This window comes from Haemorhous mexicanus, chromosome 13 (assembly GCF_027477595.1).
Source record: "Haemorhous mexicanus isolate bHaeMex1 chromosome 13, bHaeMex1.pri, whole genome shotgun sequence".
In the NCBI taxonomy this organism is placed as follows: Eukaryota; Metazoa; Chordata; class Aves; order Passeriformes; family Fringillidae; genus Haemorhous; species Haemorhous mexicanus.
This window is the reverse complement of record NC_082353.1, coordinates 9,604,809-9,628,042: the sequence shown is the minus strand read 5'-3', so window position 1 is coordinate 9,628,042 and position 23,234 is coordinate 9,604,809. Positions and strand designations below refer to the sequence as shown.

At 39.3% G+C, this 23,234-nt stretch overlaps 1 protein-coding gene across 3 annotated transcripts in view; it reads right to left on the bottom strand.

Annotated features, from left to right (window-relative positions):
• Nucleotides 1-2,552: 2,552 nt before the first annotated feature.
• Nucleotides 2,553-23,234, bottom strand: part of RAB27A (RAB27A, member RAS oncogene family) — a 30,907-nt gene continuing 10,225 nt past the window's right edge. The window contains exons 2-7 of one of the 3 annotated variants that reach the window (XM_059858306.1): nucleotides 22,797-22,914; nucleotides 10,312-10,484; nucleotides 8,652-8,737; nucleotides 7,918-8,021; nucleotides 7,092-7,215; nucleotides 2,553-4,916 (exon numbers count right to left, since the gene is read on the bottom strand). In XM_059858306.1, coding sequence (XP_059714289.1) covers nucleotides 4,718-4,916; nucleotides 7,092-7,215; nucleotides 7,918-8,021; nucleotides 8,652-8,737; nucleotides 10,312-10,464 — 666 coding nt within the window. In that variant the 5' untranslated portion in view covers nucleotides 10,465-10,484; nucleotides 22,797-22,914 and the 3' untranslated portion in view covers nucleotides 2,553-4,717. Of the gene's footprint in view, nucleotides 4,917-7,091; nucleotides 7,216-7,917; nucleotides 8,022-8,651; nucleotides 8,738-10,311; nucleotides 10,485-14,446; nucleotides 14,552-22,796; nucleotides 22,915-23,234 lie in introns of those variants that run through there. The other 2 variants (XM_059858309.1, XM_059858307.1) reach the window with 2 other exon arrangements.

The following is a 23,234-nucleotide window of genomic DNA, read 5'->3' as shown; positions in this document are numbered from 1 at the left end:
AAAAGAAAGGCAGTCAGCTTGGTGCTGTATTAAGAAATATCAGAGGAAGAAAGAAAACTTGTTTTAGCACAGTGGAGTCACCTTATCAGCACAGAGGCTGTCTCCAATCTTTCAGAAAAGCAGCCCTCAGCCCCGTCTGCTGCAGGGGAGCGGGGCTGGAGCACAGGAGTGGCCAGGCTGTTAATGGCTCTCACTGCAGGAGCTGGGACAGAGGATAGCAACCCAGGTGAGATGCTAAAGACACACACAAAATCCAGTTTTATCAGGGAAGCTATGAAGACAAGTTTACAGCTACAGGAAAAAACAAATAGTAAACAAGTTTGCTTAGGTCTCAGGCTGTTCTCCTTTTTCAGTTTGATTACTTTGAGTTTCCTGCCTATGCCATTTTTTTCCCCATGGGCTGTATTTATTTAACTTTTCCTGGCAGAGCACTGTGTGGTGAAGTGTTTGGTGGCTTCTACAGTTTAAACACTTTGAATTACAGACTGTCACCAATATATCCAGCAGACAGGATGTGAGTGCACAGTGATAGTACAAGCATTTACCATTAAATTATCACTCCCAGCTCTTTTTTTCACATCAAAGCACTAATCTCCTCTACAAGCCATTATGCTGCAGATTTGAAGTGCTTGTTCCTGACTAAAAGGCAATATAGAGGTTGAAGGTTGCTGGTGACAGAATTCAGATTAATTATAGAAAATAAATATGTATTTCTACTCCATTAATAGTTATTCACAGATGGAATTAGGTACCCCAGTGAAAAACAGCCTTACTGGAAGAGCAGATTTTAGAGCAAACCAAGTGGCTCGTTTGTTTTTGACAGAGACAACTACAGCAAGAACTGTTTCACCAAACATCTCAACTCACTACTTTAAACTCATAGCAAAGCTCTGATCTGCAAGTATTTACATACTTGTAGAAGTTTAATAATAGAAGTAAAAGAACTGTCATACAATCATATGAAAGAATAAACAACTGTCAGGCAAATGCACTTGTAGGATAAGAGACATATGATCATGTTGGGTAGAAGACACTTCTGCTCAAAGCAGAACAAATTAATACCAGGCTCAAGGCCACATCCAGTTTAGTTTTTAGTGTCTTCAAGGACAGACTCCATAATCTTCCTGCTCCAATTTCTGACCACTTGTACGGTGGCAATCTTTTCCTACTATTTAAACTTAATTTTCTAGAGAACATTTCTCTCTTGCCTCTTTCCTATGCCTGTGCCCTCTGAGATGGGTCTGGCTCCACCCATTAGAGATCAAGACAGCAGAAAGGTCTCCTTTTGCTTAAAGCTAAGCCAAACTCTGTTCTGTCTCTTCTTACCCCTTGTGCTCCAGCCTTCTGATCTTGGTGGCATCTGCTGGGACTCACTCCATGTGTCAATGTCTTTCTTCTACTGAGGTGTCCAAAAGAGGGCACAGAACTCCAGTCAATCTTACAATCACTGAAGATAAGGAAAGACTGATTTTTCTAACCTGCCCCCTTATTTCACCAGTGCAGCCCTGGATTCAGCTGGCCTTCTCTGCCACAGCAGCACACTTTTGTGTTTTGGTCAGCCTGCTTTGGACCAGGATGTTCATTCCCTTATCTGAAAAATGTTTTTTCAGCTAGCACTACTGCACAGGGTTATTGCAGCCCATAGGGAATACCTAGTGACACTTGGCCTTTTTCAATTGAATGAGATTTAGTGCAGCTCATTCTCTTGCCTGTCAAGGAACCTCTGAATAGCAGCAATGTCCTCTAGCACATCATAACCTACCTGGTAATAGGCACTGCTCTTGATGGAAGCAGTTACTCTGAAAAATCAGGCTCCTTACTTTTGTAGAAGTAATAAAGTTGACAAAATAGCTTGATTCCCTTTGCTCCGAGCACATGACACGCTCAGATGAGCGGCATTCAGAAGGTCTCATGAACACAGAACTGATGTCTCCATTGTCCCCTCTGGGTCTGGGCTCCTCCTGGCATCACCCAGCTTTCACCAGGCTCCTGTCTGACTGGTTTGCTCAGTGCAAGAGAGGGTCACCAAGTACCTCAACCACAGAACAGACCTTGGACACATCTGAACAAAGAATCCTCACAACACACAGGGACAGCACAGGACACGAGCTGACATTGAACAGAGACAACAGGAAATGTTACAATTCAGTTCAACATGTCAGGAGAGTATAACTATTTTATATAATTCTAAGAAATCCTGGGAAAATCCATCTTAATAGATACACTTTCCAAAACTTTGTTCAATTACAGATCAATGTCTCCATCTTGACACTGAATGGAAACAACTTTTCTTGAAATAACAGTTTCACATCACCTGAGAATTCTTGTTTCTTTGTTCCTTAAAACCAGTACTAGTCTAGTAAGAGCAGCGTAATTTACTGTCAAGAAACATTTACTGTGGTTTCTCATGAGAGTTTAAAAGGGAGCAAAAGTTTTGTCACACAATAATTCAAACAGATAAATCTTAGGGCACATTTCGAAGGCTGACATCAAAGCAATTTTATGTAGATCCTCTTTCCAAATAGTTACAAATAATAGGCGTGACACAAATATGACAGTTTCAGTATTTAATATTTAATATCCAATTTAAACATAAGTAGTCAAAAGGAAATATTTTTACACTATTTCAGTAGTCACTTAGCTCAATAGCTGGTTGCAATAATCCTTAAAGTTTTCAGGAACTGGATGGAGCTATAAGCACAAAAACTCCCATTTCAAGTTAATGCATGACAAAGTTCCACTGCAACCCTCTGAAAACCAAAGAGTTACATTAAAAGAAATTCAGACACTGAAGTACATTGAAATGTATTGTGTCTTACACTAGAGTTTCTTACTCTACTGGTCAGAAACATGATGGTAACTTCAAAAGGCACTCTGAATTAAACTACAGTAACTCCGGTCTACAAGCATTTTAGAAGTGGAGTAGAAAAAACCAAAACCCTATACTCATATAAATTTCTTTTACCTCTGTCCTAGCCCCAGAGCAGTCAAATTATATTGCACTTTTAAAATATTCTGTGTAGGCTGTGATAAAAATCTAATATTTACACATTGTGTTTGTTAAAGAACAATGCAGTACTGTGAAAAATATTTTAAGAACCAAGTTTAAACACTTATTCTTGTATTAATTAATATAACCAGAAGCTACATATTTTTTTTTTTTATCTTAGATCCTATTCTAGAAACATTTTTGGTCCTTCCTTCAAAAATTTTATGCTGCAATTCATGTTCATAACTGGTATCAATACTTGCCTGAAATTGCAGTAGTTAGAATATTTAAATAAATAAATACATAATTTCTAAAGAAGCAATAGCTTTGGAGTTCTGTAAACAAGCCGCTCTGGAAGGTCTGTAACAAGACTCAATTTGGCATGTTATGACTTTAATTGGCAATACCTTACAATTATACAACCTCTGCCAGGGTAGAAAACAGTTTGGTAGGCACATCTTATAAATCAGTCTGGGCAAAAGCCCAAGAAATACTGATTGTTTCCTAGGTCACGCGAATAAATAAAAATGGTTAGAGTAACATGATCCACTGAAACCAAAAGCTACGTTTATGTGATCCATAGTTGGGGGGAGAGAAAAGTAACTATATTCTTTTTAAAATACAATCTAAAGGAAATGAACAAGCCATAAATTACCATATGATAACCAAGATGTTCAGAACACAAAGGTTGGCAGAATAAAATTAGCATTATAAATTCATAGAAATACTGATCTACAGGACTAGTATCTTAGCTGCATCTCGCCAGAAGACAACAATCATTCATTTCTCAATCCAAATTTGAAGAAACATTCTCAATCTGTGTTTGGTAAAACAAATTCAGTGCAAAGCACCAACTCTGATGAAGTTTTCCTGACATCTAAGCTGCTCTACATTCCTGTTAAAACATGAGTAGCAATATGAAAGAAACCTAATAGATGCACAGTTATGCCATTTACTTATGGATTTACATACATGCATGTTCTAGAAATTCAGATGATGTCAGGAGGTCTCATAGGCTGCATTGGATGTATTTCATATAGTACAGTTGTAGTTTACATGTTCAATTACATGACATGCCCCAAGTGCTCTGTGTGCACACCCCTGTGCTTCTCTGGAGCTTTTTATTCTGTACTGAAGTGCTTCCCTTCGGTTTTCATCACTGAAAACCAAAAAACTGATGGATTAGGAGAGCAAGGAAAAACTACTCTCAGGCTTTTGTGGAAAACACAGGATGTGCTCTTTAAGATTGTTATTAAACGGTGAAATGATTAAATGTTTCTGTTTAAAACCAAGAAGCAAGTTGGTTATCTTGCTGTTAGGAGACACCAAGAGCTGTCACAATATCTAATCTAAATGCCTACTCTGTGTAGTTAATGGAGACTGCCAAGGGCAACTGCAAACCCTTCAACTCAGAAGCCCACCTCTTCTGGCTGCTCACAGAGACATGTTTCTGGATTTGGTAATGAAAATTCCTTTCGACTCCTTTCCTCCCAAGCAGAGAATTAGAGGAACATCCAGTGCTAAACCAAATTAAACCTCTGTCCCAAAGCTAATAAACTGCATACCTTACAAGTGGATATCAACATTGTTTGAGAGAAAGCAAACAAAAATTCGTATCAAGAATTAATTTAGCTCATTAAATAACTACACAAAGCGATTTGTCCCAAAGTTAAACAGGTAAGCTGCAACTGTACTGTATCATACACATGAAAGTTAATTGTAACTGGGCTAACAGCCACATCTGCCTTTTTCTTGCTCCTCATTCAGTTGTTCTGTAGAGCTGTGCCCATTGGAGCGCACCACCCCTTCAGGGATCCAGGATTTATCCACACATCGTTCCATGCGCTTCATAATGAGGTCAAGCAGCGTTTCAATGGCTTTGCTTACATTATTCCCATTTGCTGCACTGGTTTCAAAATATGGGATGCTGCGGGAGACAAAAAAATGTAACCTTACATCATACAGTTGTCACTCACAGAAGAAAAAAATAATACAGTATTACTGCCATGTACTTAGAACTCACACTAAGATGTCACTGCTACTCCGTAGCAGAGCAACACTAAGTGCTCAGTGGTCTGAAATGCAAAAGAAATTAATGAAATGGTTGCCTGGAGATAGGGCAGAAGGGCAAATGTTAATGGAGTCCACAATTTACAGAGGCATTTGTCAGCATGATTTCCCAAAGTTGTGCTCCTGAGGTCTGTTTTTTTAAACTCCGTTCCCTGCAAGAGATGCAGTTACTCCAGAGCTGATCTGCATAGAAATCAGTGAGAACACTTGTGCACACAAGGACATATAAAGCAATTGCAGGAGAAGGAATGCTGCTACAGCCATTCCTCCGCAGGCAAGGCACTAAAGACTCAGTGTGGTGGGACTCTCACCACAGAAGGTGACTTTCTTCTATTGACACTACAACTCTCAACTTTCTTACATAAAAGAAGAAATCTCAGTGCTCACAACACCTATGTCTTTGTTAAGAAAAGTTTCTGGCACCTTGGTTTCTAAGTACATTGCTTGTTTCTTCACCGTTGTGGGTCAGGATGTTCCACTGTGCATCCATAGGCTATTGCCTTCTGTACTTAGTGCTCCCCACAGCGTGGTGCTGCAGTGGCTGCATTTGTGTTACTGCCCAGGAAGCTGATACCATCACTTCAGAATTTTAAGTATTTCTTACTTAACTTGCAAGACACAATGAGTGGCCAAAAGTCTCTTGCTATGTCTGTGCAGGTCTCTTGCAATCTATTTCAAATACATCACATATCCATTTGAGGCCCTTCCACAGAAGTGGACATTCACTATCTCACACCTTAGTTACCAGAAGACTGTTCACTGCAGCAGGATTCATCTTGCCTCCTCCCACAAGAAAGTGACTCCTAGCAGCCGTCCTGTCTCACCTCTACAGGGCAGAGAACTTTATAACTGCCTACAGATCGGATGTGACCCACAGCCTTGGCTTTTAGCTCATTATTCCTAAATTAAGCTGCATTTTCAGCCACAAAGATAAATACTTCATAAATCATTGTCAGAAGTCACATGCAAAGAGATTTAAGATATGGTCACAGCTATCTGCTGCTGTTTAAAACGTCTTGCTCCTTCACTAACAGCTGGTTAAAGGACCACATGCACTTGCTGTTGTCTGTGTGACATGGACCTGACTTCAAGCAAGCATTTTCACAGAAGGAAAAAGTAAGAAGGTATTACTGCACTAAACCATTTCTGTCTCATAGACAGATTGCTTCTGATTTGCCTCTAATGATTCTTTAAGGCCGAGGTAAACTAATTTGTGCCTAGTAAACATCATGACACAGCAAAAGACCTGCAGAACAAGGCAGCTTGCACTGAGGAGCCAATGTTCCCCCATTGCCTGTCCTGTGGGCTTTACTTTGGAGCAGTTCTACTCTATCACTCCAGACAAAGGTGGATTAGTGGTTGGAGCACATCATTTAACTTAGCTTTTATTTGAGAAGTCCAGTTCATTTTCAGCTAGAAAATTATTCCACTATGTGAATTAAAACACAACAAATCCATCAGATGATTTCCTTCACAAATGTGTTTCTGATTCCCAGTAAAATGCAAAGGTAATCCAAAAATAAGCCCCATGAAACAGTTAAGGGAGTATAAAAGTACAAGTTAATATCTGATAGGAAAAAAGATTTCACATACTTCCTTCAAAGGCACACGACCCGTGCCTGGCAGGAAGGGGAAGGGCAAGGCAACCCTGCCTTCCTACTGGTCTGACTCAGTTTTCAGACTCCCTGGGAGCCTGTGAGAGTGCAGATGCCTCAGCACAGGTAAGAGCAAAGAAGTGACCCCATTGTTCACCTGCCTCTCTAAATTCTCTCTCTTTTCCAGAAAGTTTGTGAAAATTTACACTGTTTACTGCCAAGCAAAGAAGATTGGGTAATTTCCTGTGCAAGACTGCTGCAATACTAAGTACTTATTTTTAAGCAATGAAGAAAATATTAATCTCAGACAGAAAAAAAAGATAACATACCAAGCAGTTAAGCATTCTAAAATGCTTATTCTCACAATAACCTTTCAGTATACAGAAAATATCTCACCCTGCTCTAAACACAGCAATAATTGGAAGAAAGTTACTTACCCATATTTTTCTGCAAGTTCCTTAGCATCTTCTTCCTTCACCATCCTTTGGTCCTCCAGGTCACTCTTGTTTCCACATAACACAATGTCTGGGTTTTCACAGTATGCATGCATTTGTAGCTGACCTGGCAGCACCAACATGAAGAGGGGTCACAAGTCACTGTCACACACACTCCTTGGGAACACTACCACAAACCAAGCTTGCTCTGCTGGCTCACAGCACTTCTCCACTGGCCCTGAGGAGCCAGAGAACAGGTGGGCTTCCACTGTCACATACCCAGGGAGAAAGCCAGGGAAACAGAGGCTGGGCAGAGCTAGCACAGAAACTTGAGCATTTGCAGCTAAAGGAGTTACACTCACTAAACACCTACAGGGAGCTGTCAGGAAAGGATCTGCTTCCCTCTCCAGATGGATGATGCAGTTTGGGAACTCCTTTGCCTGGATATACCAGCCAAGTAAGATTTGCCTTCCATTATGTTTTGCTGACAAAGCTTCAGGTGAGCCAAAATACTTTTGCATAGGCTTCCCACACACTTAAATTACTGAACAGCACCAGAGCCAGGGATAGGATATTGTCTGAGCTTTCTTTTATATAGGTTGAAATCCATGTTCAATAGGCAAAGCTGAATTTCATGTGAGCCCTAGAAGCCATCACTAGCAGCCATTACAATTATAATACAACATTTACATTATTTTACTGAGAAAGCCATAAAAACCAGTATTTTAAGCTCTAATTCTCAGTGAGACTCCATATTTACAAACATAACCCCACACTCCATTTCACCCATGCAAAGAAAGAAAGTAAAAAAAAAAAAAAAAAGCCATACTTATCCAGTTCCTGACATTCAGAAAGCTTTGCTCATTTGTCAGATCAAAGAGCAGAAGAAACCCCATGGCATCTCTGAAGAAAGCTGTAGTCAAGCTACGAAACCTAGACCAGCAAAGAGAAATTAATTTGCTCATCTGACAAGTTACTTTGAAAACATAATTGCTTACAATCATAGAACTAAGGTAACTTAAGACTGAATGAACCAGAAGGAAATATTCATAGTTGTTTTGCTGAGGCAGACTGTGTAAGAAAAATTGCTAACATTACTGTGGCCTAATCAAGGCCTAAGGCATCAAGGAGACTTGAGTGTGAGAGCTTTAAACAGTCTTCTACTGTAAAGCATGCCTTGATCACGACTCAAAAATTAAAACAATAATGAAATTCTAACTTGGATCAAAAATTTATCCCCTATACACATCAGTCCTTGAATGTAAGATTAACAACCACAAGAATGCTAGTCTTTTGATAGGCCTATAGAAAAGAATCCTTTGAGATGCTTTTGCCTGTCTGACTTTCCCAAGACGTCAACATATTTACAGAAATTTAAGAGAACTTTAAAAAGAAAAGATTTACAAGTGTCTTTATGTGCTAGCTATGAAAAAAAGGACAAAAAAGTAAGGAATACAGGTTTTGTGTTCTACAGTTGTAAATTACAGTGAGAATTTAATGGGTACTCATAGGAAGCTTTCCATTGCTGTTACAGTAAGCTCCCACTGCAATCTTGGGCCATACCTTTCCTGCCCTGCAGTGTCCCAGAGCTGAAGATGGATCCTCTGTCCTCTGCCACCAACACCATCTGGCCCATTGGGTCTATATACCTGGAAAAGGTAAATTTGCAAGACTGTTACCAGTCCAGCTGCCAGAGAACACAAAAGAACTGACATTTAAAGTCATTAAATACAGCAAAACTAGCACTGCTGATGCACAGATGCCAGCTACAGCTCAATCCTCTGCTTTGTAAGGCAAAAGTAGGATGAGATGCATTTTAATAGTGCATCAAATTAAATATTTAAAAATAAGGGTAAAAGGGAAACTGCAAAACCAGGGCCCAATAGACTAGGGACTCCAGATAGATATTTAGAGCCATGAGACAAAATTAATTTTCGTATTTTGATTTGCTGTTTTTTTTACTATCTTACATCATATTCAAAATAAAATATAAGAAAGCAACAATGCCATCTGGCAATGTATTTGTAGTAGTAGCAGAACCTCATTAGCAAACAGGATATACTCAAGAGATAATGACATCTCTACTTAGCTGCCAAAATGCTGCTGAAAAATTGCTGAGGGTAGATCTTATCAGATCGCAGCTGATAAAGCAGAAAATGGATTATAAAAATAAAAGCTGAAGAGTTTGCATGGCATGAAAAAATAAATAAGGGCATTTATTAGTCTTGGAAAGATCAGATAAAAATGGATTCATTTCTTGTTTAGAATGCTTTGAGTTAAGTCATCTTTGTTACCTTCAAATGTCATTGTATCTAAGCTGACAAGAGCTACAAACAGATCTTTAGAATTCCACTAATTCAGCAAGTTTATGTATTATAAGATTCAGGCTGTGAAGCCTAAACCTTATCCTGAGTTATCAAATATGCTGATCAAGTAAACCACCATGTTTATGATCCCACAAAAGGGACAATGACTTATTCAAGAGACCAGTTTGGCATTTAACTAAGATATCTAGTCCTTGAACTACTGTGGTACATGTCATGCACCAAAAACCAGAAAACAGTCTGCACAATGCCCATTACCCCATCCAGATTTCTGGACACAGGAAATCAGGCTACAATGAAAGACATTTAATAGCTGTGTGTAACAATAAAAAACTTGTGCCAACTACACTTCTCAGAGCAGTAAGGACCAGCATCCAATTGGTTATGGTATTCTAGTGCTCAGCTTCATATCAGAAGTACATTTGCTTAGTTTAATAACAATTCAGGGGTTGAAAAAAACAACCTTATATTTAATAATTTTTCTCTGCTAGTGGTGACTGCTTAGGAAGCCAGATCAGCTGCATGTACCATTTCATTTACATGTTTTAAAAACTGCACCTTTGTTCAGTAGCCATTTCAGTTTGTACCCAGCAAAAACATTTTACTACAGTTCAGTCCTTCCTTGTGAAAAGAGTTCAACAGTAAAAGTGCCACTCCAGGTACTGTGTGCACTAGTCACAGAATGGACACACTCATCAACACCTGCTGAGCAGAAAGAAGTGGTTTCTTAGAGTCAGCTTTTTAACTTCTGGGGAAATGAGTCAGTACACAGCAATGACAAAAACAGCCAGGTCAGATGAGGCCTTTCCTGTCACAAAATGAAGCACACAATAACACTGATTGCAGGCCTACACAAAGACAGACACCATTTTCAAGCAGCACATTTCATACAAACTCACCACTCTCTTTTCCCGAAAGTCAATGCCCACCGTTGTGATGAATTTGGAATTAAATTTGCCATCTGTATATTGGTAAAGAAGGCTGGTCTTTCCTACTCCAGAATCACCAAGTGCTAGGAATTTTATGAGGTAATCGTAGTCCCCATCAGACATAGTGAGAATTCAGGCGGCACCTTAAAAAGCAAAGCAAAAAGGAACAGTTAATCCAGAGCTCTGCCAGCACTTCTGACAAATGTTTAAAACACAAATCACTCCCTGAACTACAAAGCAGCAAGTGGTGGGGCCAGTTCTGTGCTCCTCTACACCAACTTCACTTTAAACTCTCAATTACACAAACTGCCAATATAAAAAGCAGCTGTGACTGAAAAAAGTGCATCTTGAGTTTTATTACATTCCTCTTCTTGGAAAGGGAAGGCAACACAATTCTGACTTCTTCAGGCAAGACTGAAAATCAAGGTCAAACCATTCAAGGTCTCTGGAACAGAAACTGCCGAACTGTTTTTAATCCTCCTGGAAGCTGGCAAAAACTACTTAATTGTACTAGCAGTGCAATTCTGGTCTCATACTCACTATGGCATTAGTAACAGATAAAAAAATGATTTTTTTTCCTGGACTGTCCACTATATTTAAACAAAATTTAAATAATTTTCTATAAATAGCTATTTTTTAGTCTTGAATAAGACTTCCTTCTTGTTGAGGTTTTTGTTTTGAGGAAGACTCTTCAGTTTTTAAAGTTTGTGTTGTGATACTAGCTAGCAATTCAAACTAAATCTTGATCCTGAATTGACATTAAACAAACACACACTTTTTATTCCATGGCTCATTACACATGTAAGAAAGTTCTCTCTTTTTTCTGCCTTTTTAAAAATAACCATATTCTCTATAGTCGGATCTAAGTGCAGGAACAACTAAAATGTATAACAAAAATCACTGGCAAATTTCACGTGTACTAGAAAAGCTGATGTAAGTGCACTGGCACTTTCCTGTTGAGTAGCTACTCAGCCTCCCTCCCCCAAAACAAACAGTCGAGAGCTGCCTTGTGCTGTGTTCAAAGACATGAACATGAAAAGATAAGCCTAAAATAACCACTCTAAAAGCAACAGAAAACCGGCATAAAATTGCTTCTTATGAAGGACAGAAAAAGATGCCAAAAATATAAAAAAAAAAAATAGATGATGAAATAAAATTTTGAAAGAGTAATATCTGCTGTTTAACTGTAAGTATTTTTGGAACTGCTTGTGGCTTGAACTAGATAAAGTTATTAATTTCAAGTCAAACACTGAAATACTTTGCATCAATGGCAAAACACCAATTAATTTCTTGAATATCAACTCACAGCTTGAGGTCTGGAACAAACTGTGTCTCCAGCATGTGGGCGTCAATCACCACCATTCAGCTAAAACCGTAACTATCTTAAAAGCTTCACACCTTTATAATGGTCCCGCTCTTGGTTACAAAGTCAAAACTGTGTCTGGTTGATGTGGCCATAAGCAGCTTACTAAAAAGCAGAGACTGGTCAGATTTACCCCAGATATTCTCCAGCTGAAAAGTCAGTGGAAAGCAGCTGACGCTTTTTTCCCTTTTTGAAAAGCACGGAAGTCTCCCTTTCCAGGCCAATGTATATTTCACATTATGCCATCAATGCCAGTAAAAGCTTGCAGGAAGGGGGTTTAGGTGACAGAGTTCACACTCACCACTACGCCACAGCTGCCTAATTCACATCCTACTGCTGTGTTTTAACCAAAGTTTTGCAATAGAGTAGAAGGCTGAAAGGGAGAGCCTTGCAGCAAGAGTTATCAGTGAGCTTTTTAAATGCACCACAACTGCAGGACTGCATCCACCACATAGGTCTGAAGGAGCAGCATATTCAGCCCAAACACTGACATAAGAACATTTTCAGAAGAAATTAAGAACCCTGATCCATTAGACACACTCACATGTATCAGCAAAAATAATTGGGGGGGGCTTGTTTCTTTTTTTAAATCCTCTCCCCTGTTGGTGAACGAAAAAAAAGTAAAACCAGATCACCTATCTTGTAGATCTACCAAAGTCTTTTCATTGAAATGTACGAGAAGGAAAAGTATTTTAAAAAACAGAGATGTATTTCTTTAAAGACTGCATTTTATTTAGACTTCCATCTCACACATGGTGTTTCCTTTGCCCTCATGTTCTCAAAGGGCTAAGAGCTGTATAAGCTCATCCTCTACTCAAGCACATGTTCTTTCAGTCTCAAGATCCCTAAATTAATTGCTGCTTTAAAAATCTTAGATGTAAATCTTAGGGCCAGTATATTACATGAAGACGAGCTTGCTTCATGCCTTTTACTGTGCTATGCCACCTGCACCCTAGGTATTTGCCTTGTCCTGTTGGTTTTCTGTTAGGTGGCTGTAGGTGTACAGAACATGCTTTTAATAACAAGTACCAATGAGAGTGCTGATTTACCATGCAGCCTGTGCAAGACCACACAGAGGAAGGAAGGGCACTGCACCTGTGCCACGGAGCTCGAGGGAACTGTTACAGTTCAGCTGCACCTGCCACTGGACAGGGCTGTGTGAAAGCTCTGGCCAAAACAGAAAGGTCAAGATTAGGCAAAAAAAAAGGTATTCCTAGTGTCATATCTCATTTGTAAAGTGTCTGCCAGGACAAACACGCTTCATCATTTGGCCCACTCAATTCTCCCTGTGGTTGCTACAAAATACAATTTCCAAAGGACTGACAGAAGGTGAGGAACTCTTCACAGGAAGGGTTCTAAAAATGTCTTCTAAAATGGTTCTAAAAGATTTTCTTGAGAAGGAAATTTTCTCCTCTGGTTTTGAAATGCACACACCTCTCACTGCACCCCACAATGTCAAGCTATTATTCAAATATCTCCAGGGAGTGGTTCTTGTGAAACCCTGCACAGTTAACCTATCCTCGGAGACATGTAAAGAGCTATTTTCATAGCAGTTTCAAGCCTTGTCCTCCTCCCTGTACAAATATTTAAAAAGTGATCTCCACCCTCCACTTCCGAGACCTGCAGTCCTAATGTCCAGAAACATTCAGTTTCACATCACAGAAATAAGAATTTATTCACTGTAAAGTATATTCACAGCAAAAGCTGCTGTGAAGCTTTTAAAAATCATGGCACTCTTACTAAAACCCATCCCATTTTTTCCTTCCAATTTTGCTTTTTTTTAAATTAGGCTTTATTGCTTCACACTTTCCAGTCTTTCTTTCCACTTTTCCATACCTCATATATCAGAAGATTCTGAAAAAACCTAATGATACAATTAGAATGCACCAGGTCACCATAACAAAATTGTTCCCAAATCTTGCTTCTAAGAGTAAGAACTCCTTGGTTTAAAAAAAAAAAAAAAAAAAAAAAAAATTCACAAATGGACACAGTTTTAAGTTCCACATCAAGCCCGCCACAGTTTTCCCTGTTGCAAATCCCTCCTGAAATCCCATTCAGCTCTGGCTTTGCACTTTGCCTGGTATGCAGAGGGACAAGAGCTATGAACAAGTGCTGGAAAAGCTCCACTGGCCTTTTCCATGGCTGACAGGACGCCCAGAGCCAGCATTTGAGCTGTGCCTGTACAGCTGCTGCTCTCGAGCCTCCATACACACACATACACACACAGAGATCAGGCCTTATCAAAGGGATTCTCCCAAAATCAAGTGCTCCTCTTGTTCCCTGCATTTCCTACTCTGAGGTACTTTCACATTACAGACATCAGTGTTAATGGGTTCATCTTTTTGCCTCTGGGACACAGATATCACAGCACTATTGTGTGACAAAACATTCCAGACTATGGTGGATTTGCTTCTGTATAAATTAAGGCAATTGGCTTGGCATGCAGGATTTCCCCCATGCAGTATGGGAACAGGGAATATGCTTCCTGAACTGGCCTTACACAAAACATGCAAGTCTTGTGCTGCTACTGATGGAAAGAAGGAAGAAGGAAGAAGGCAAAAGAGATGAATACATGGAAACACAGGGAAAAAAAAAAAAAAACACAACAAAAACCCCCAAAAGCACTGATCTGCAAATAAAACCATGTATACATACACACAGTGTAAAATTCAGGAATTCTGAACATGCCCCTAATCAGACAATCCTCAAGCACATCAGTTTAAAGTAAAACATACCACTTACCCCAACCTCTGCAAAAGGAATAGTTAGGGCACACTGGAGATAGTACCTCCAGTAGGAGTACTTTTCCAGCACCACCTCTTCAGCACACAGCCAAGAGGCTTACGTGTCAGCTGTTTGCATCCACGTTGATGGGTGCTCAGAGATAAAGAGGTGTGCCCATGTCTGTGTCTAGGAGGGTGCTGCCTCACTGCATGGCTGGCAAGCAATTACACAGCTCACATGTCCCTTTTATTCCTAGAGGCAAACAGCATTTCAAAAGAGATTTGTGCAAGACCTACCTTGGAACAGATCTAAAGTTGCTGCAAAATCACCCACACACCTTTAAACAATTACATTGTTCCCAGCGGGGGTTTTCATTCAAAAATGCAATAATGATGGAGTATATGGATCACACCTGTTCAGTTTTAGCTTTACATTCTTTACCTCTGGTTTGAGACTAGAGCAGTCTTCAATGTAAACTGTTTCCTTTCTGTTGAGGATCCATGCTTGTGATTAGAGTTGACGTGGGCATTGGGGAAAAATGAAACCAAAATCCCCCCCAGACAGAAAAGGAAGACACTACAAGTCTTGGTGGGCAATAATGCATTTGTACAGATTTGATTATTCTGCAAGTGCACATCGATTCATATAAAAATTTTTTTTCACCAAGGTGCTACGCAAAATTAAACTCTGAGAGTGTTTTATGTGTCACTCCATCTGTTCCAGCAGAAAAACTGAGAAAGTGATCCAGAGGGCAGAGGAGTAAGTCAGTAATCCTGTCACAGCAGCGAGGCAATAACCACATTGCTGCTCAGCGTGGGCGAAGCACACGGAATGGCCTCACCCTGCTCTAAGGCTCCAGCAGCACCCGAGTGCTTGAAGAACTGGTCAGTCAGACACCAGCCAGCTCTGTCCAAACAAGGGACAGACACCTGAATAATGTTCCTGCTTAGTCAGCACTTGTTAGATGTGCTTTGTTAAAACCTGCCAGATCCATACGAATGAAATGTAAGCACATCATGACAACAATTGTTCATAAACTCAAGTACCTGCTGTGCTGGGGGAAGAGAACTAATGAACACGCACTTCACCAAGATGTTCTGAGCCGCACTATTGTTTTTCTTAGGAAAATGTATGACCTGGCTTGCTCTAGTTTTGGTCAAAATGACACTTTCTGTGACTTCTGGGGCTTTTCTGTAACATAAACAACATGAGAAAAATAATCCTTGGTTACTTTCAATTCCTTTACCTGACATTTTACTGTTACAATGTTTTTAGTTTCAACTGCAGACAAATTGTAAGGAATTGCAGGATCACTGTCTAAGGACTGCCTCTTTCTTGGAAAGATCTAAATAATTTTAAGGGTGCTCAAAATACATAAGAACCTGCAAAACCAGGCACAAAAACACAGCTGGGAAGTTTTAGCCTCCAAACACTGATGTCACTTTCACATGGCTGAAGGTGCTCTACAACAATTTTTCAGCATTGCTGCAACTGCAGCGTTTTGAGAGCATGAACTGATGGGCACACACAAAGCACTGTGAGAATGAGTTGCTACAGGAGATACAGAAAATGATAATCCCACCCAGAAAGGGGGCACAAAAGGGGAGCAGCAGGTCTGTGGTGAGAACCTTGCACAACAGGCCAGGCAAAGAAACAGCAGATTCTGGACTATGTTTCCAGAAAACCAGGAGACACCAGGAATGGAGAAGCCAGGAAATGAAATAACAGTTAGTTTTGCAATTGCATTTGCATTTCAGCATCCCCAAACCAACAATGAGGTGGCTGGATTTCAAAGGTTATCTCAGTTACATGAATGAAAAGCAGCATGGAACTGGAAAAAAAAGAAGAATAAAAGCAGTAATGTTGCAGTTGGTTATTCAACACTCCCCATGCAGGAGGACCTTTGTGCAGCTTCAACTTCTGTGCAAAAAGCACAGCACCATTTCTGTTCCCTCATCACTTCCTAACATTTTCATGCTCCATGGTAAGGAAATATTGCAGATAAAGAAAGATTTGCAATGCAATGTGATGAAAACAGTTGATCTGTCCCCCTCCTGGAAACAAGAGCTTCTGCCTCACAAGTTACCCTTTTGCACATTCATCAGAAGCTGCTTTCAAGTTAGAGCACTTAAGCAAACCTCTGTATAAAGTGAATAAACTGCAGAGTAACTAGGGAAAGTAAAGCAAGCATTTTTAATTTCTTTTAAGCAGTTCCACACTACTTACTCCATCCTTAACCATTCCTTTCCTCCTCTAATAAATGCATTAAGCCACACTGGCTTCCAAGTGTTTCCATGCTTTTTCACTAGGTTCTAAACAGGAAATTCAGAGCAATGCTCAGCATCCTCCCTAATGTGACAATTCTGACTACTTTGGGACCCACCTCCTTCCTCGCAGCCCAACCTCAACACCTGGAATACATCATTGCACTGTACCTACTCTTCACAGGATCAAGGAATTATGAATGACAGCCTTACACAGACACACACTTTTCCAACTGTTTCTGACAAACAGGAGCCACAAGGGTTTCACCCACAAAGTTGGTCATATTCACAGGTGGGAAATATCCATGACTGACCACCCACAGATTCAGCAGCACTTTCAAATTCAGAAGGGCAAGAAAAGAGAGCAGACTTCTATTTCTGCCCACAGAAATAGCCACCAAAGGGTAAAGGAGAAGAGAATAAGAACCACACAGGATAGTAAGAATTGCATATTTCTTTAAGGAATGGTTTGGTTTTCCAGGAGATAAAGATCTCCAGCAGATAAGCAAACACAAGAAAACGCAGAAGAGGAATAATAATAATAATTTTTTAAAAAAGTTAAAAATCTAAAAGCTGAAAAAGGAAGCAGTTTCATTTGTGCAGGTAGAATATAAATGAAATGGCATCTCAAAGAAAACATGTGCTAAAGAAAGTATAAGTTATGCTCTGGCTATATGGGTGATTCAGAAGACTGCAATACCAATACATGTCAGTCAGGCCAGGTTCTTTGTTTAATTCCATTAAAGCACACACTGTAAATGGCCAGAGGAAAATATTTGCAGCTTCTTAAAAAAACTGATTTAGATATACTTCTCTTTTGGAACAGGAAAGTTCTCAGCTACCTTCTACCTTGTTTCATGGGCCAGATAACCTGGAATACAGAAAATAATTCTCCAAGAGGTTACACTGCCAAACTTATGAAGGATACCAGATACATCCTGCATTAGAGAGGAATAATCTGGCAAAATAAATTCCCCTGATTAGGACAATTAGAAGTCAATGGAGAAGGTCAGCTACCAGACACCTGAAGATACTTCCTAATCATTGTTAGATAAAAGTGAAGACCACACAAATATGATACAAACGGGACTATAAAACTACATCATTCATCTAACATGATGTGGGAAAGCACACAAAAGGGTGTGCAGGAAAGAACTGCAGTGCAGAATTTAATCCACCTTTTCGTCCTTTGGACTGGGAAATACATGGGGTTTTTGGTTTTCACAGGAAGCAAACACTATTCCTTGCTAATCTGATTGTTAATTGGAAGATACAACAACCTTATTTTCAGCAGCCACTGCCATTCTTTAGCATTATTGCTTTTCTGTAATATTGAGATCTAAACTAACAGGGGTCACAGTATAGAGGATTTCTACCATTTTGCTCTTCTAGTTATTTCTTAGCAAATTAAATGCTTTCTCATTATTTAGGTGCCATTGAAATATCCAAAAATTTTTAAGTCCATCAGAACTTTTCTGATAGCAGCTAATCACAAGGCATTGTGGCCTTTTGGAGCAGGACTAATGTAATTCTTCCAGCAATCAGTGAAAACATCCTGTTCCCCAGAACATTTACTGGTTATCAAAGTTACTGACTGAACAACTAAGCCATATCTATTTCTAGTGAGATGGAAAACTCTATTATCTATGGATATCCGGCACAACATTAGGAATAATAAGTTACTGGTGAAAATATTTAATCAATTTTTTAAATGAATGTAACAAAAAGGACAAAATAAGTTTATAGTTATCTGTGGGAAAGCATGGGAAACTGTCAGTTAAAACACTGTCCAGCAACTAGAAAAGGTTATTCTTCTACTCCTCAAATCCAGCATCACAGGATCACAGGACAGTCAGAGATGCTAAGCAAGGAAGGGTACACAATGGACAGAGACTGAAGGATAGATCTAGATTGATAAAACTGAGGCTCACAGCTAGCATTCACTTCTCCCAGTCTTTTAAAGATCAGAAAATCTTGACAGAAGCATGCTGTGCAGAGTTCACTGGACCTACCTGAGGTCATGCTGCCATGGGGAGCCAGTGAAAGCAGTGCAAGCTGGCAGCAAGACACTTCAAACAGTTCAACAGGTGGGTGGCAGCTGTGAATAATCTGCTCCTAAGAGGTCTCAAAAAGAAACCAAGCCTTCAGTTTCTGAGTCTGTAAGAGCTACAGTCTGAAAAAGAGATTTTTCAGCCAGTACTGAGCAGGACTTGTTCAGTAAACATGTTTGTAGATAGATAGTGTATGTGATGCTTCCATGTTTTCATAAATGCTATGAAAAGGTTAGAAATAACTTGCTGAGAATACTCTGGCCATAACTTAACATGCCCATTACATAACAAAACACCACTTCTGACTGAAATAGGCTGTATTCAATAGGCCACAACTTGTTCTCTTGAGATGTCACTAATGTGTAACAGCAAAGCACTAATCTTCACAGAAATCTTCGTGTCACAGCAGGACTGTCACTTTGGAGCATGCTTGTGGCCCAAAAGTATCACTCAAATTAAAGCAAAGTTAAACTACAGTGTTTGAGTGGGCTTTTCTTTCAGGAATTGAAAGCCATGCCCCTACTTCCACCCTATCCTCCCTTGAACAGCTCTGGAACTGCAGCACAAATTGCCATTGCCCAAGCCTTCTACTGAGGCCCTGCTGTCTGCCAAACTTCTCAGACAGTGCTTTGGCAAAATGCTGGCTTCAATTCCTGTCCTAGCACAGCTTTCTAGAGCCTTAGGGAAGGCATAATTCAAAAGAAGAACTGATTAGCAGCCTGATCTGCTCAACACAAAGCTTCCATTCAAAAAGCCTGCTGTTTTTCAACCTGAGTTGCCAACAATATTTATCTCACTGCTCAGATCAGAATCCCATAAATACAGCATGAATTATAGTTAAATCCTGATACTCAGCAAAGACTCCTAAGATAAACAGCACAGCCAACCAGAATTTCTTACACTAATTGGTGTTATATAGAAAGGAATCTATATATAGGTTATATATGGGCAAGGAAAGCAAAAAGCAGCACAGGTCTAATGCCACAGTTTGCCCATACCTTTCCTTTACCTTATTCCCAGATGGAGGGAGAGCCCCAAGATGGCTGTAGAGTAAAACCTCACCCGAAACCTGGCAGCTGTTGCCAGCTTTTCATGCTGTAGGTGCCTTCCTAAAGATTTCTTTCATAACATTTCATGCACACAAAACATCCTCAAGTTTCACTTGAGCTGACCTACAGTAACAGGCAATTCCCTACCTCGACCCTTAGAAGTCTTCAATTAAAATTCAGAATGGTTCTGTTTTAGATAATAAATGGCTTAGCAGCAGTGAGCTTACAGAACAAGCGCCTCCATAACCCAAGTTCCAGAAAAAATATAAAAAACCTTTCTATGAAAAGAAATTACCAGTCAGAATGCTCTAATTGATCCAAGCAGTGCAAGTTTCCTGTCAAAAACTGTGTCAGGGAAATGTGTATGCAGTTATCACACCATACAGTGCATACAAGACTGTGCTGGCTTGGTGAGACACCAGATAGAAATTTTGTATGCTTGTGAGGAACTGAAAAATCTCATACAAACTGCCAAACTAACTTCATAGAACAATTCTACACCATAACTGAGAAAGGCATCAAACCTCTGAAATGAAGAATGGAATGTAAAGGGTAAGTAATAGGAAAGAATCTGTTCAGCTATGCCCTTCTGAGCACAAGTCACAAGAAAATGGGAGTATGTAATGGTAGTGTCCCACAAGAGTTTCTAAATGAAAAGTCTCATTAAAGTAGGTGCTGGTGTTTCATCTTCTGCTAAAAGACTGGCTTTGGCTTTGATTTTAAATCAGTGCATGCAATTTACTATAGAAGAAACTAAGAATCCAATAATGAGATTTCAGTAAAAATAAATTAAGTTTGTGAAAAAAGAAAATCTCAGCACTAATCAGTACAGCTGCAGTGCCTATAGTGGAGTTGTGCTAACCAACCCACTCACTCCCAGAGAATTGCCTCACCAAGATCCCAGATTTTCTGTTTATACCAATAGTTGCATCACAATGTATCAAAACAGATTTTTTCAAAAGAAATTTTATCCCTATGTCACAGTGTTTAAACAAATTCAGAAGCAGGAACTACACTGTTTCTTAGTTATGAAGTAAAACATTTTAGAAGATCAAATAAAAGTTGCTAGTTTTTCTCCTTCCCATTGTCTAGAGCTTATTTTTCTCCTCCTACTAGGATACTTCCACATCTTTTTCCATTAACTGGTTTTAAGATTTTTTGAGGTAATTCTAAGTTTTCTATAGTTTCAGAATTTTTGTTTGTCTTCTTATTTTTAGCTTTTTTTCTTAAGGAAAAAAAGCTACGGTTTCTCTTTAATGCCATTGTTAGTGACATGCTTAGAGAAGCCCAGCTGAATTAGATTCCCAGCTTGTCTTTACCAGGCTTAATTACTAAGGCTATTTTGTTTAAGACAGTGTTATAAATGAAAGACATGTTGGAAACATGCAAGTATACTGAAATCCAGGAAGACTGTGGTGAAGGAAAGGGTAGCAGCACCGAATGCTAGCATATTGTTTTGCAGTGTAAAAAAGAATTCCAACATTATCAAAATTTAATCCTCAAATAACTTAGGCTATTAGAAATCTCCATACTAAAATATGCTAAAAATAGTTTCTGTAACACATTCAAAATACACATGTAATGCAATAAATGAAAGTATTATGTAACAGTAAATTACAGTGAAGCAGTTACAACAACCAATCCATCCAGACAGCACAGGAAAAACAAAAACAGAAAGCCAAGCATCACTGTTTACAAAATCCTTTTTCCCAGTTATTTTATATAAACTTTTCATGCACTGGGGATGTCTACAAGGAAACAGTAAGAAAATATATTTCTTAAACTACACTTATTAATTTCTCTGTTATAAACATAAGTCAGCTGTTGATGATCTGGAGGAGAAAAGTCATCTTAAGACATTCTGTGCTAGACATCAAATAAAACCCTGGGAAAGCCTTGTGACCTCCAGAGAAGTGGAGAAGAATAGTGTTTTCTGTTCTGTGAACAACTCCTCCTTGGTTATTTACAGTGTATAAAAACTGGAGTTTTGGTTCATGATCAGGAAAATGCTGGTAAACACATGGCTAGAAAGGATGCTTGATTACAAAATCATGCTTGGGGTGGCACGGCATGACTTAGTGAGATGGGTACATATACTCAGAGTTTCTTCCAAAGGAGATACAAAACACAGTAATAACAGCCCACCTTCCTATTGCTTTTAAGATAATTAATTTTAAGATTCAAGTCATTACTATATGATTGAACAAGGAATGTGAACTAGATGAGCTCTCATGGTTCCTTGCTATACTTTTTTTTTTTTTGCAATTAAAAATAACAGCCTGTGCAACACACCATGTTCATGCCTTTTATCATCCCTTTAGCAAACAAGATAACAAACATGCTAGTGCAAAATGCAGTTAAAAACCTTGCCATTCTAAAGGACAGTTTTATTCAGTATAATTTACATTTAAATGCTAATAGGAACACAGGAAGAAACAGAGAAGAAAAAAGTTCAAGCACTGCAACATTTAAAAATACTGAGTTATTTTTTTCAGTATTTTAGATGTTTTTTGCACAGCACACTTTACTATCAGGGGTCTAATTGTACCTTCCCTGCAGAACAAGTTTTGACAAGTTTGCCACAGAAGACAATGTAGGCTGATGACTGGGGATCAGAACAGGCATCTGATGGCTCCTGGATACAGACATTGCTCACTGCAGTCATTTTATTTTGTTAATAAACTTACCCTGGTTTGTATTTAAGTCTGACTGATTTATTTATGAAAAGCAATGACTAAATACATACAAAAAAGCTGCAGTCTTGTCGTTTAACCCCAAAGCCTGTATTACATAAATGAAATGTACTCCCCAGCTTTACTTTTCCCTCTAGAACAGGAGGATGCAGCAATGCTGAACTCACAAAATCAGAATATTCTAAGCAGCTTGTGAAAGTGCAGCAACAGTGTTTCAAAACTCTGAACAGAGCAGCTGGCACAGTCAGCTCAAGGAAAACAATGTAATAAATCCTCTGAAAATAAACAGAAAAGAGAAAGTGTTTACATACCTATGTTTAACAGCTGTGAATGGATCTGTAGTTTTCCAAATGTGCTTCACTGACAAGTTTCCTGACACAGGTCAGATCTCTTGAATACCATAGTCATGCAAAAAGAGCCATTTCTCATCTACAGGAAGCATCAGCAGAGAAAGAAATAAAACCAAAATAGTGTAGTTCAGACTAATAGCTCTAACATTCACAGGGCATGGGAAGCTGCCAGCCCCACACAAGCACCCTCCCCACCTAATTACATTCAGCTGCTTGTCATGTGGTCTTGCTGACCGATCAAGTGATCTCTTTTCCCCCTTTTAAAAGTGAGCAAAGTAGCTAACTAGATCTCCCTAAACCAGGTAATACACCTCGAACCTTTACATAAACTACTGACCCTCCTCCTTGTCTTAGGGAGAGGAAGTTGCAATGTGCAAGCACAACTTTTTCTAAGTATAC